General features: G+C 36.6%; 1 protein-coding gene across 6 annotated transcripts in view; it reads left to right on the forward strand.

The window, feature by feature from the left end:
- ST6GALNAC3 (ST6 N-acetylgalactosaminide alpha-2,6-sialyltransferase 3) overlaps positions 1 to 14,232 on the forward strand; it is a 567,065-nt gene extending 552,833 nt beyond the window's left edge. For 3 of the 6 annotated variants that reach the window (XM_017962620.3, XM_017962621.3, XM_031653023.1), the window contains 2 exons: positions 4,630 to 4,737; positions 5,797 to 8,127. In XM_017962620.3, coding sequence (XP_017818109.1) covers positions 4,630 to 4,737; positions 5,797 to 5,983 — 295 coding nt within the window. In that variant the 3' untranslated portion in view covers positions 5,984 to 8,127. Of the gene's footprint in view, positions 1 to 4,629; positions 4,738 to 5,796 lie in introns of all 6 variants that reach the window. The other 3 variants (XM_021923833.2, XM_017962628.3, XM_031653100.1) reach the window with 2 other exon arrangements.
- The last annotated feature ends 1,741 nt before the right edge of the window (positions 14,233 to 15,973 follow it).

A 15,973-nucleotide genomic window follows, 5' to 3' on the forward strand; every position in this document is an offset into this window, starting at 1 on the left:
GATAATAAATCCAACATAATCCAGTTCTCTTTTGAAAAGTAGCCATTTCCATTTCCACAGTTCCTCCCCTGAAATTATCTGAAAGGGAAATGTCACTCAGTTAGAAGGTTCCAGCTTGCCGGATAACAGGAGGAAAGTGCTTCACAATATCTTTCCAGAAATGAGAAGAGGACAGAGTGTACTCAGAAACAGAGGTGCAGGCAAATGAAGGTTACTGACAGCCAAAAACACTGAGACTGGTAAACATCATGATAGCTGGACAGACAAGGAATCCCTGTATCCATATGATGGCCTTTTGACATGAAGGAATAGGAGTAAACATCAAGGGTAAAGTAGCTTATATTTTATTGAAATAAACTAGATGAAAGATCATATCTTAAATGATATGTCTTCAAGCATGTGCTACATCAAAGTCTTGACAGCATCATTTTCCCAAGAGATGTGCCAGTAAATTTAAGTAGTTTCCAAGTTATAAGTATCTTGATTACCAAAGAGCAGTGGGATGCAGAGCCTGACCAGTAAAATCAAAGGATTGATGGCTTCCTCTTCACACTCCTGCCTTTATTTTCCGCTGCATGGCTCATTATTCTGCTGCATTAATTTAAGCTTTCCTATTGCACTGAATTAAGGGCTTAAATTCTCTTATCATCCCTGTGGGAATCGTGATTGTTTATTTGTGGATGAGAATAATTGCTTTTATTGATCCCCAAATGTGGAAGGTAAAAAAAAAAATGCTATGGTTGATGGCCAACTCATACATAGTGCTGCGTGCATGAGTGACAAATTATGAAACAGTACTTGGCCCCAGAGGATACCCTTTAAGAATTTTTAAGGCATTTGATAGTTATCATTTTGAGGCATTTGATAGTTATCACTAAGTCTTTCCAAGCTGGAAATCATAAACAATTTCACATACATCAGGCAAAGTCTTTTTGTTGTAGTTTTCATTGAAACTTAAAGGTCTAGTTGGGTGTAATTTATAACTTCTCATTTCTAGTATGTTCACACAGCAACCCAGTAGAGTTTGGAAATGGTGCAGCTACAAGACGTTCCAGAGCCAGTGTCATCAGGCCAGTGAGTTCCTCTAGGGACCTAGATTACTAGGCATTTATTTGAAAGAATTCCTGGATTCATCCAGAAGTTGTCATTATTCCACTGCAAGCATCACTATATGGACATTGACTTCAAATAGTTAGAGAAAAAAACTACTTTGCTAGCCCTAGCTTGTACTGTGGGTAGGAAACCCCATGCCATTTAACATCCCAAATATATCAGAGGCATCAGGGAAAGGAACTGCAACTGTCTAATTAAGTGCTATTTGTAGGACAGGGCACTTGGGCAGTATGAGCCTCCCCCATCTGAATCAAATGCAACACATCTTGTTTAAAGCGCTATTGAGCTAATTAGCATGGCCTGTCTACACAGAAATAAAACAAACCAGGTTAGGTCCTAAAGGAATCAAGGATCAGAAATGTGGTAAAGTTTCCTTATTAGGTGGTAAGAAGGAAAGATCTTTGACCAGATGCCAAACCCTGAAATTCTTGATCCTCTTTTCCTGTGGTAAAGAGAACACAGATATATAGAGAAGCCACTACGACCATTGCATCTTCTTTATTCTTTGAGGGCTCTGTTCTGAAAGCTTACTGTTGAACCTTCAGAAATGACTGTGTGGGCTGGACTGGAATGAGTCAGGAGAGCTTGTTTTGCAGAATAAGTGTCCATATGTCACAAAGAGGATCTTCCTCTTTTTCCTGGAGATATATTATCTTTGTCTTTGATAATTAACACATCTGTGAAGGGACCACATCAAAGGGAGGATGATTTTTCCTAATTATGATTTTTTTTTTTCGCACTGAAATTCACCTTTACCCTTAGCACTATGGTTCAGTTATGGCCTTGGCCTTGGTCAGCCATTGCAACACCTTCCATGAGTGGCAGTATAAAGGAGTTCTCCCCATGAAAGTTTTGTGACCATTGTCGCTACCATTGCAAGGTAAAAACTTTATACCCAGCTTATCTTTTTATATATATTGCATACATTTAGTATCATGCCTGTCACACAAGGGAGCACGAAATGTGATCTGACCAATTCACGTGTTTGCTCATTACAATATCCGATATGCATGGAGCATGGTACTGCACAATGGCTAAAACTTAATTACAGACTGTTGAGGGTGATGATCACAGAATCATTTGATTTTTAAATTAGAAGAAACCTTGGTTATGACTTAGTTCAACCATCTCATTTTAGACACAAGGAAAATAAGACCCAAAGAAGCTAAATAAGTGTCCAAAGCCTCATGTTCGAGTAGTGGCAGAGCTGCAATATCAAACCAGATATCCTCACTCCAATTCTGACTGCACTCTGTGTTGACTCTGAAACACATGGCTGTGCTTTGTTGCACTGTATTGTGATCAATTGTTTTAACATGTGTGCCTCCCTCACTAGACCATGTACTCGTAAGAAAATATTCATCACCAGGCTCCTAGCACAGTCAGTGGCACATAATAGGATCCCAATAAATGTTGGTTGAAAAAGCGAATAAATGAGTAAATACATGAGACTTGTTTTTTTCCTCATCATGTAGAAACAAACAAATGCCGTAACTTTTAGTGATCTCTAAAAGTTGGTGAGCGTAATAATGAAGAATAGACAATATAGGGAGTGGAAGGTAGAAAAAATAGTATGAAAAAGAAGAGAAAAAAAAAGAATACACAATTCCATAGGAATAATAACTAGACAAATTCAGTACATAGACAAAATGTTTAGATTCAATTTGGGAGCATTTTGTCAAGACTCGTGCCTCCTCTGATCTCTTCTCATTTTCAAATAAGGGCTTTTTAAGCAGATGGTGCTTTAAACAATTCCCATCATTGCTGCTCCTCCTCAGACCCCAGAATGCAGGATTGACTTCAGGTTAAGTTGTCTAAAAGGCAAAGTTGTTCGTTAGTGTATCTCACTTCCCTGAGATATGTCTTCCCACTCATTTTGCATCTATTGCTGCCCCATGTTGCTGCTTCTATCACAGAGGAAAGTGCACGTAACTCGCTGTGATCTGGTTTCTGGGATATTTTCCATACGTCAGAAGATACGAAGGAATGGCTACTTAAGCAGTGACATTTGAGACTCAGTGACAAGTATGCAGAGAGGAGGTATATGGGCTGAGTTTGTGTCTCCTTGTGAATCACCCAAAGTCAATGCAAGTAAAGGCTAAAAAATCCAATCATCTACCCCCACTGTGAGTTTGTGTTTTTCCTGAAATGCTGGCACGTTGTAAGTAATTTGACACTAAGTAGTGCCTGTTAAAAAGAAGCAGCAGCAGCAGCAGCAGCAAAGGATTCAAGGCTCCTAATTATAGCACACTGATGGCTTGGTGCTGGGGTGTGCATCAACAATATTGAGCAAGTACTGGCTGGAGGGCTGAATCCAGACAGCGGTTATCAGTATCTAAGTGTCAGTTTCAACTGGCTGTGCTCCTGTAGGCCAAGAAGTCTACATGGAAGGTAGACCATTTAATCTTTTTCAGAGGTGTTGCTACACAGCTGTCAAACAAATTGGGCTAGTCCAAATGCCCCGTGGAGAGAGTTTTAAGGAGATGGGCAGTCATCTGTTTTGAATGGATTGAGTCACATTGGCTAAAGACAAATATGGAGATCCAGTTTTCACTGAAAATTCCTTTGAACCATTTGGAACTTGGCAGATGCCCAATCAGCACTGCATCTAAGTACATCCCCACCCTCCCACTCAGTTCCTGCATTTCCCAGATCTTCTTTGAACATACCAACCCTACTTCCATATTTGTGATTTTGTCCTTGCCCTTCCCTCTTCCTGAAATACCTTTTCCTCATGTGGTCCACATAGCTTCTTCCTCCTTGACCCTCCCCTCTGTCTTTTTCAGATCTTTGTTCCCATGATCAAAGAAGCCTTTCCTGGCCAACTTTTATAACATAGCTACCTCCAAATCCAATCCACTGGCCTTCGCAAAGACAGAAGCTTTGGTTGTTTTGATCGTTATTGTATCCCCAGCCTCCAGAACAATGATTACCATGTCGCTTGTTCAATGGAAATACAATGAAGTTGATAATGTAGGTCTTAAAAAGGAAAAGTCTTGTCTTATAATGCCTGGAAAACTGTTAAGGAAATCTTTTCAGATGCTTTCATTTCAAGTTAATCACATACACTGCATGTAAGTTACACTTAGAAACCCAAGCAGCCTTTAAGAAAGTAGTAATATGTCCAGGTAAGCAAGATAGCACTATTATCATTCGGTACCCATCCAGGCTCCAAGCAGCTTTAAGAGAACCTTTCCTCTGATAGACAGCACTAATTTGTGTCTTATGGAAAATTAAATAAATTATTTTTCACCTGAAGGGAGCATGATTATTTGACTTCAGATATTTGCCATATGGCTTCTCTTGCACACAACATAGCTTTGAGGCTTAAGGTAGTAAGAGCAAGAGCATTCCTATAAATTATTCAGAGATAATTCAAAATAAGTGTGCATCTTTGACATATTGTCAAGTTTCTCAATGCTTTTTCCTGATAACAAGTGCTATGTTTTTGATGAAATGTTGCTTGTTGTTCTGTGTTTTGTCCTGTTTGTTATTGTTTGTTTTAATTTCCCTCAGAGTCCAGTCTGGCTCGTATCTCAGCACAGGGTGGTTTACCTTCATTCTGGCCATGGACGCCTGTTATGGCATTCACGTCTACGGGATGATAAATGACACCTACTGCAAGTAAGATCACAGGAAATTATTTTTATGCAGCTCCAATTCTGAGATCTTGTCAAAATATCACAATTCATTTTAATACCATAAATCTAAGAAACAGATAAAGCAACAATTATTTCCCAGTGTTCTTTGCTGACATGACATTTTAGTGTCAGTGCATCAAGTTGTGACTTCTAGGGGTGATAAAAAGAAAAATATTTACCAGTCTAATGTCAAGTGTCAGGAGGAACACTTTTCCCTTAATCAGTGGCATAGCAGGAACTTGTGGCTTGAAAATATAGAAGTTTAGTGGTTGTTTAATTTGCAAAAGCAAGTTTGTCATTTCTGCTGCTCTGATGGCTTGATGGATAGCTATCTACTCAATGGTTAGTTAGATTTGATCATGAACGAAAAAATGTCCTGAAGCCTCAGAGAAACTGACAGCTTAACAAGAATTCCTGGAAATTATACTTCACTAATAAGTGAGTAATCTGCCAGATCCTTATTTAAAATGAGTGTGTTTACCCACAGTATATCCTTGCTGGTGGGATAGTTTCTAATTAGATAATAAAACAAACCCTCCATGCTTCATCAGGATAATGAAATCTATTTCCCTACCAACAATTGGCACAATATAATTCACAGACTGTTTTAATCATAATGTCAAAATGGTAACTCAGCCACAATCATCATGGACAAATATTTCTTCCCTAACTATAAGCATAATGGAGCTCAGATGAACCCAATATCTTACTGTGAAAAATCACAGTTTCTTCAGGTTCTGCAAGAGGCTATCTGAAGTTTCTTCCATTACACACCATTTCTTTTTTCAAAGAATAGCCATATGTTTGAATGTAATTGGCATGATATATAAATTTTATTTGATCTATTAAGCCACTAAGAACCTGGTACATCTTCCTAAAAGCTTTCATACATATAATAGCTTTTAACTGAGTTCATGGACAAGAATCATGTATGGGTTTGTGAGTAAATGCATTTACTGGGCACAGAATGGATTTTTGTAAATGAGTGCTTCATTCTTCATCTCAATCTTTCCCTCCTTTTCTTTTCTTTTTTCTTTTCTAGGACAGAAGGGTATAGAAAAGTCCCCTACCATTACTATGAACAAGGAAGAGATGAGTGTGATGAATATTTTCTTCATGAACATGCCCCATATGGGGGTCATAGGTTTATCACTGAAAAGAAAGTGTTTGCTAAATGGGCCAAGAAGCACAGGATAATATTTACACATCCAAACTGGACATTGTCTTGATAATGGTTTTTCTGATCTTGCCACATCACTTAACGTGATCCCCATACTGCGACTGTGATGCTGATGATGCTAATGGAGATGATGGTAACGATAAAGACAACAACAATGATTATCAAGTTCCTGTACACTCTCAGATGTGGATGGTGACTCTGCTAGTAATTCAAACTCAGCATTTCATGGAGGATGGTTGTGCTCATGATGTTCTTTCTGGAGGTTCAACACTACATACCGCACTTTATAATTTAACTGGAATTGAGATGAAGGCCAGTGACATGACAACTGTGACCTAAGAAATGAGAAGATTATCCTTCAAGATAGCTGCCTAGAATTGTTCAACAGTGAGTAACTTCCAAAAGCCAAAAGAGTTTGGCCTCATGAGGCAAGGTGACTGACTCAATGGCTTCTTGAATCTCAGCAGCTCCACCATCTTGAAGAATGATTGATTTTTCAAACACTGACCCAAGAACTGCTATCAGGGTGCAAGTATCTTACTAGTTAGCCTAAGGACGGGAAAATGTCACTTCCTAATATGCCATCTTTCAACAGTATTTCCTACAGCTAAAGCCTCAGGCCATTGCCTAATTAACAATGAAGATTTCATGGACGTCCTACACTTCAGGATTACTTGACTATCCCAAACACATAAATCAAAATGGGCTAAGTAGCAAATCTTGATGAATTTCCACTCTTACCATCCATTCTTACTACAGACAATATAACTAAACGTGTGATTAGAATGACCTATATTAATGTTTAGTTATTTTTGGTTGAGTCCTAAATATTTCAGAAGGCTACTTAACATGTAAGATACCAACTTCAACACTGTAATAACATATACTGTGAAAGCATTCCTAAAACATAACCAAAGGGTTTACTAACTCTGCTTCAACATCCAACAACACAAAACCGTATGATTTTTAAAATCATGAAACAGAGAAAGCAAAGCATATTTTTACATCAATTTGTATCCTATCATACTTCATAATATATATTTGTATATTCAAATTGCTATTTTATAGGCCCAAGATGTGTTTCTCTAAACATTACATTCTCATTGCCAAGTGCCAACTGTTAGACATGGAGAGGAAATGATTCCTTATATTAAACCTGACCAGAGCTTTTGCCTTGTAGGATTTCATTTTTCCCATAGTGTGTCACTTGTTATGCCACAATAACAACAATAATAATGACCTTAATGTCCAAGGTACTTTGTCATTTACAGTCCTTTAACATCTGTTATACCATGTGATGCCCCTGAACACCCCATTGGGCTATTGTCTGTGTATTCTGCTATCTCTTTAGCAGACGATCTGTAATTTGGTCATTGTTCTGTTATATTCCAGATTGCTCTACTTGCTAATATTTGTATAGAATAGAATTTATGTAAACTAGTAACCAGTTGATCTCTGTGCCAAATACATTATATCAGGATTACACAAAAAGTATCACAAAGGATGGTCTTGGCCATATGCTAGGACCCCTGTGAAAATAAGTAGTTTTAAGTAGTTTTTCTATATACATATATATACGTGTGATTCTATTTAGGGGGGGAAAGATGAAAAAGCAGGGACAACGGGAGGAAATGAAGGCAGAGAAATATAGTTTCCTGTCCTAGGGTTGAGACAATTCTATTTTTCATATACTCATTGCTCATTAAATATTAAAGGGATGATTTGTTGAGAGAGTAGCTGAGAGTTCAAAAACATCCTTGCAGAATGATTCAAAAGACAAAAGCCAGGCTCAACTTACAGAATGTTTTGGAGACTGGAAGTAATGATACATTTCACTTCAGAAGCACTTGTAGGTATTTACTAGTGCTAAGTATTATGGTGAGCTATCATTAAAATGTGCCGTCTTGGATAAAGGCCTTTTGCCTGCTGTCTTCTGCCATTTTGATACCTCAATATTCACACTCATAAAAATTACTAAGCCCCAGTTCTATCCTAGGAAGGAGTTGTTATTCTGTTGTTGTTCCCTTATGCAATTTTTAATTCTACGAATGTTAAGTATTTTTGAACTAATGATAGATAGAAATGCCTACTGAAAGAAAAATAAACAGAGACAAATGTTAAAATTGCCATATAGACTGTTTTTCCCCCTGTTGTTTCACCTTAAAATAAAAAGAAATCCTTGATTAATCAGAATGCCTTGGGACATGAACTTAATTTATTTAGTTTTCTAATAAATGAAGGGCCAACTCTTATTTGTTTTAATCCCTGCTGATGAGAAACATTTGAAAACTTGCTTGCTCTCCTGCCTCGTTGTAGCTTTCTCTGATGAAGACTTTTGCAGTATATTGTATCCTTCACTCTATGGCGGAAGTTGTGTGTGGAATATGTAGACTCCAGTGTTTTCTTAGGAGGGGTGGAAAGGGGCTTTTTTTTTCTCCTCTCCTCTCCTCTCCTCTTTCTTTCCTTTCTTTTTGCATCTAAACTGCTACTCTACATTTTTTATTGTTGTTTTCTTTGTCTTTTTCTTTCTACAAACAGGAAACAAACAAACAAAAAAGCACAGGATTTTCTCAATTTGGAAACTCAATTGAATGATTTCCAGTATAATCAGCATTTTGATAGAATCTCACAACTTATTTTTCTCTGCTTTTATTTCCTGTTTTTCTTTGTTCCATCTTTCTAATTCTAGTGAAAATTCAAAGTCTAATTTCTCCCATGTTGAGAATAAATTTTTCATCTATGATTTACTGATAGAGAAGAGCTTGGTAAGGGAGCAATTCAAGGAGACTATTTTGCCATGCAAATTTCTGATCAATTCCCACAGATTCTGGTGAAATGAAAGATATTCTATCCAACATTTAAACATTGAAAAATTTAACTGAACTTACTTATCACTGATGTGTATTTATCCCAGAAACTAATATGTGAAAAATAAAAATATTTCAATACTATCCGTGGCTCTAGGAAAATGAACTATAAAAATGGGTCACAATTTTTCTGAAATTGGCATGAAAACATTCAAGATAAAAATAATAGACTAAATATCATTTTCTATTCTGCATAATTCTATGAAAAAGCAAGGTAATTTTTAAAAAGTTTTAAAATGAATGTTTGAATCTTTTCCAATTTAACCAAGTGAGAAGTAGTAATGATTTACATTGTTATGATGATAATGTGAATAAGAAACCTTTTAGAGTATATGATTTTACATTGCTATCAAAGCTATCAAAGAAAATGCAATTGGGATTTGGAGGAATGTTTGTATATATGCACATAGAGTCCATTTGTGTGTGTGTGAACACACATATATATACATTATATACTTATAACTATATATAAAGGCATGTGTATAATCCTATATTCTTCACTGGTGCATGTGAATCATAGAAAACCCTATTTTAGACCTCATCTGAAATTTGTTGGGTTACATTTTGAATCCTGATGAAAAAAGCAAAAATCCAAATTAAATGGACTGATTGCTAAGAGTACATAAAATCATATTCAAAAGCTGGCCAGAAGAATAAAGCTAGAGAAGCTGCTAAATCTAGAAAACACAATTAGATGCCACAGTTGTCACAAATCAGACTTGTAAGTATAGCAATCTGTATTGTGGGTTCTGCCGATTGCAGGCTTAGCTAAAGTCACATTGAAAAACATTGCATCAAGCTTCATTCACACTGAAGTAAATGAACATTGGTCCTCCTATTCAAAAAGCCAGTCTTTAGCATAAGCAAAATCCAGATTTGCATGATTTTTATTATATAGCTAGAGAACTGTGACCACTGTGAAAAAGGAAATTTATATAAGGAGATTGCTCTTGGAGGATTTGGTATGAATCAGCTGAGGTAGGAACAAGAGTCTGAATTGGGGACCTGCTAACCTTCCAAGAAGTAAAAGACCATCAGAAGAGAAAGACTGTTATTTAGAAAAGAGACAGCACTAAAGTACTTCACCTAGTAGTGTTAATTGGATGTTAATTATGAGGTTGGTTTAATTTCAATAAGCGAGAAAATATAATCAGATGACTGATTTTAAAAAAGAACAAAAACAATGGGCCCATCTAGCCTTTAATGGGACATGTTAAATGCAAACAATAAATTATGTTATTCAGTGTCCGTTGTTTGCATGGCTTAGCACAACAAAGGATTTACAGTCTGGGGGCCAGGAGGGAAAAAATGCTTTTTTCTTAAAACAGCATATTTAAAAGACAAGACCTCATCATTTTAATCGTGTACATAGATTAGTGACTGAAGGAGCCAGTGCTAGCCTTTGTAAGTAGTGTAGACTTTTAGAGCTGAAAGAGATTTTAAAGACCAGCCAATTCAACTCCTACACCTTGGAGCTGAGGAAACAGACAGAGGTGAAGTGATTTGCCTGTAGTAATAAACTGGACTAATGGCAGTACTGAGACTCAAATTCTTGTCTCATGTTTTCTTCTCTAGTAATTTTTCCACTACACTTTTTAGACAGAAGAGTAGCTGGAAAAAAAAAATGCCTAACTGATTTTACTAAAGAGTCTATTCATGGAATCCAAGGGCTCCAAATTGTATTAATTCTGCTCAGGATGAGCACACTGAAGTGGAGCAATATTTTCATAATTGAAGGAACATATCCCATTGATTGTCTACACTCTGTTCTCTCTGTTTGTTGCTATTGGTAAGGCTAGGCTATGTTCTGTTATCACAAAATTCTAGGACTTGTTTAAAGAACATAAAGTTGAGTTTCTTACTTTCTCTTTGTAATTGAGGATGAGCAAGCCATTGATACACCAAGAGCTGTTGAGTGTTGGAGGTTGCCTGGTGAAACTGGCAGGTCCTGTTGCTGACATTTCCCCAGAGCTAAAGTGTCCTCATATTCAAACCAACTCTGCTGCTCAAGTTAGTGAAATTATCCATCAGCACTAACACTACCCTTTGGGTTCATGCTCATCCCTGCGCTATATGTGACCTTTGAACCTAGATACCCTTCTGGCAGGTGAATGAAAGCCCCAAATGTCCCTCAAGACTTAGTCTGCATAAAGCATTGAAAAGGATTTTTTTTTCTCTACAGTACATTTATATGATACTGTTAGAAGTGAAGAATTTTGAAACTACATACAATGGCCTCTGAAAATGGTTCCTGTGGCTCAGAAATGGTATATTGTTCTGTTGCTTGTTTTTGCTGAACTGTAGAGAAAACACCAGAGTAAAATTCCATGTAAATTGCTAAGGCATCGAATCAGAACTGTCCTTGGGCATTGTAACAGTGCAGAAAATCTCATTCAGTTTTTTTCTTTTTTTTAGTTAACTACTTTTTTGTTTCCTTTCAGAATAGGCACTTTTTTTTTTTTTTTTTTTGAGTAGAAAAGCTCTTCTTTCTCCACAGATACATCTCTTTTTGTTCACACCTTGGATTCTTCAGAAAATAGAAGCTCACTTCCTTCCATAAAGGTGAAGAACATCTTGATGAATAAACAGTCAACTACCAAGTTCACATATTTACCTATGTAGTGAAAGCTGTTTCTAAGAAACTTCAAAGGGATCAAAATGAGGCAATTTTATAGCTTTTTGTTACCTAATCTACAAAGTACTAATTTCCTTGTGTTTAGCTTTGTTGTCACTGTTACTGAGTAAATACCCATTTCTGTTACATACGGAACATTTTTTGCTTCACTCATTTTCCTGAGTTCCCATGATTTTTTTCTGTAGTTTCTCATTCATTTTAAAACCTGTAATCTTCATCTATTTTTAGAAGAAACTGTAAATTCACAGTTGTACATTTGTTGAGAGTTTTTAATGACATTATAGTGCTTTATTTATAAGCATTGTGTCTTAGAATAAAGCTTACAAAATGGCAAAGGGCTATTGGCATATTTCAGTTTGTTTTACAACAGGACAAGTAAGGATATGTTAACAAAGCCAGAGGAAAAAGGGGGTATGGGATTTTTAATATAGTTGATATCCAAGTCAGAAACATATCCAGGATACTACTACAAACAATAACGAGATAAAATGTTAGTCTGCCTCTGGAATTTGTTTTGTCCATATTAACTGTCTGATGCTGACATATATTTCTTTTTTTGCTATGCCAGACATATTAACAGAGTTGAGTTAGCACATAAGCTGCATAAAACAAAGAACTCTTCCTTCGTTCCTCCCTTCCTTCCCTATTCCTTACTTTCCTCCCCACTCTTCTCATTTTCTTTCCACAAAACTCAACACTCTTGCAGTTGAATGTCAAATTTGGATAATTTTTCTTTTAACAAATCAGCTTATCGTTATCTATCCAACTCTATAAGAGATCCATATTTGGAAATGATCTCAAAATGAGAGTCATCTTTGGAAATAATGACTTCCAATAACTTATATGCCAGGCTTATTGAAGGGCTGTATATCTCATTCAGTTTCCCCAATACTTTATGAGGTACATAATGTTACCATCACCATCTCACATATAAGGAAATTGAAGCACTAGCGAGATTAAATAGCTTGCCCATGGTCACACAGCTTTTGATGAAATGAGATTGGAACCAAAGCAGTTTGGCCCAGAGTCCATACCCATTTGGGGAAGGCTAATAAATGTAACCAATAACACCCCAAATTTCAGTAGCTTAAGAGAATAAGATTTGTTTCTCTCTTGAACATAAATTCTACATAGATGCTCCTCTCCAACCAGCTTGTTTCCAAGGGTGACTCAGATACAAAGACACTTTCCATCATGTGGCTTTGCCCTCCTCCAGGTCCTTTGAGTCCTCTCTGTTTGGCCTACTAAAAAGGAAAGAGCAAAAGGGAGCTTGTGCTGGAAGGTTTTTATGGGCAAGTCTGGAAGTGATGTATATCACTCCACCCACATTCTATTGGCCAGCCTTGCTCACGTGGCTTGGTATGTGCAATGCTGTCTAAATGTGTAGGAAAAGAATTTGATGAACATGTAGCTGTTTCTGCCAGATATTCTTAGTCATGATGACACAATAGCTGAAAAAGAAAACACTGAGTTTTGTGCAGCTCTATGGGTGAGTTGTTTTGATAATCCTTGTTCAAGCACTAGAAACACTTCAGAAAAAAATTTTTGTATATGGATATTAGTACCCACACCAGAACAAGAATAAAATAAGGAACAATATATTGCTCCAGGTTGTATTATACCAGGAAGAGAGAATATGGTTTCTTTTGCTCAAGGAAGCAAGAGAGAAACTGGTACACAAGAAACACTTTTAAGTGACTGAACTCTACCCACAATAGAAGTAATGTGACTTTTAAAGTCTTAGTGATCCGTGGTTAAAGTAGGATAGATGCGCCCTCACCTCTGATCAACCCCTTGTTTTTGTGCCTATTTCCCTTGCAAGATGCCACAGAGATTCACCTTTTTTTCAGTTGTCCTTTGGTCTTCAGGTCTATGCAGCACTGTGATATTTTTTACTGCAGAAAATATAATTGCTATTTCTTGAATCGTAAATTTAGGAATTTCTCTCATTCATCTTTTTTATTTGTTAACATTGACATACGAACTTAATAAAGGTACTTACATGCCTTAAAAAGACTAGACACACCACAACATCACAGGGCATATTTCTATAAAGAGAGGACCTTACATGCATTCTCTCCCTCACTCTTCTTCACTTCCCGAGACTTTCTACTCTTTGACATCATTTTCTTTAAGCTATCTAGGAATCCTTTTCCCTTAACACTAACAGAATTTTGCATCCTAGAGGGTTTTTTTTTTTTTTTGCCTAATAGGAAACTATTTGCTATCTTGGGGAAAGTACTTTGCATGCTAGCATATAAATTTTCTTAGTTTGTCCATTGAGGGAGATTAGCTGGGACTCTAAAAGCAATATAATTAGAGAAGAGAATCTGCCAATGTTTACCTTCTTTCAGATTAATGAGAAATTTCTTTTAAGGACAAGAAACTTTACTGTCTAGTTGGTAAATGACATAGGTTTGAATCTCTTTCTAAGAGTTGTAATTGATGATAATAATATTCTGTGGTGCTTTACAAGGATAAATTGTTTAGTTTAATCAGAGTGGTGGCTCTCACTGTCCATAAGTCCATGGGCAAACGTCTTGACTAATACAATCATGGAGTATACACCAGCAGAACCTTACACCATGCATTGTTGAGAGTTCTTGCTCTATATTTGATAACACTTTTCAAATATGCCATTTTCCATGATTACAAAATTGCTTAATCTTTCGAAATAATTTTCCTACAAATGTCTAAATTTCTCCAGAAGTAGAACATATACAATCAGATTTACTTGGAATGATCTTCCTTAGTCAGTGGTGTTTTCCTTCAAATTAAAATGGTTTGGACAACACATCTTTTGGTGATGCTGGTTATGATGACTTTCCTTCCTAGTAAAAATAAAAATAAAAAAAGGGGTGAGGGGAAATACTCCACAATCTTTGATGGATAAAAGGGCATTAATGTTGGATGAGGACACTAATGTCACGCAAATGTATCAGTGAAATATGCACAACTGTGCCTGGCTGTTCAATAAGGAACAGAAAAAAATTAAAACTTTCAACAGCACGACATATGGACTCAATAAAACCAAATGAAATTTGATAGGAACAAATGTAAAGCCAAACAAAAAGGCTTTTAGGTTCAGAAAATACAGGAGCATGACTTTATAACAGTAGTCATGGAAAATATTTGGAGGTACAGAACACTGTAATAGAAGATATAGCAATGAAAAGGTCACTAGGACCCTGATACATACACAAAGAGTCTAAGAACAAAACAGCAAGGTTCAGGACTGGAAGTGTTTTTAAAACTTGTTTTTTGTTTTCATTTTTGAGATGGAGTCTCATTCTGTGGCCCAGGCTGGAGTGCAATGGTGCAATCTCAGCTCACTGCAACCTCTGCCTCCTGGATTTAAGCAATTCTCCTGCCTCAGCCTCCCGTCTACCTGGAATTACAGGTGTGCCCCACCATGCCCAGCTAAGTTTTGTATTTTTGTAGAGATGGGGTTTCACCACGTTGGCCAGACTGCTCTTGAACTCCTGTCCTCAAGTGATACACCCACCTCACCCTCCCAAAGTGTTGAGATTACAGACCTGAGCCACCACGCCCAGCAAAACTTATTTTTATTCAATGTCTGATTGGACAGGTAATATATTTTCATTGTCAGAAACATTGAAGACAGAAAGGTATGATACCTATTATTGCACTTCCCAGGGTTCATTCAGTATTTTTCTATAGATATTATTGATAAAAATATATAAATAATGGTGTTTTATAGCCTGCTGTGTCTTATTAATAAGGAATTATAAGCATTTTCTCAAAGTCATTAAAGTATCCTAATATTCAGTAGCTACATTGTGCCCTAAGCTATTTAACGATTTCCCCCAGTCACTTTTCTTTTTATGCTAAACAGTTTTGTTAATGAATTTTTGAACATTTCTCTGATTATTTTTTTTTATTGCATCAGCATACAGTGGTGCCTGCTTCCCTGAACCCGTGCCAAAAATGATGGGATTCTTCAACCTTGCCGACTTTATGTATGCAAAACAAGGTTATCTTCTTTTAATTAGCATTTAATTGATTACTATGGAAATTTAAAATTCTTCATATTTATAGGAAACTAACGTGTCTTCTTACACGAATAAGCTCTTCCTATACTTTATCCATTCTTCTACTGCAGTAGAAGTCACCACAATATAAAGAAACCGACAATTGAGAATTCTTTCAAAAAAGAGGAAACAGGTTGAGATCAACCAGGATCATGTGGAAACTAGAAATTATATCACACCAGGAGTTGGAAACCCTTAGCCAGATTAATAGACTGTTTTAGAGAGAACAAAATTCAAATACTTAAAAGGCATCAATGCAGGTGCAAAATTAAAGTCTATGATTCTATTGGACATAATAGAGCCAATGAGTAAGATTTCAGACTTTATCTCAGGAGAGCATTTAGAAGAGTCTAAAATTAGAGTGTGGATTTTTAGGATGAATGAAATTGTGTTAAGTATTTGCAGATAGATCACCTCACTTTTCAATAATTCGTGTGTTTATGTAGCTAGTTGAACTCAGTGACCACCTAGGTCCCTTCCAAAGT

Source organism: Papio anubis, chromosome 1, assembly GCF_008728515.1.
Source record: "Papio anubis isolate 15944 chromosome 1, Panubis1.0, whole genome shotgun sequence".
Lineage (NCBI taxonomy): Eukaryota > Metazoa > Chordata > Mammalia > Primates > Cercopithecidae > Papio > Papio anubis.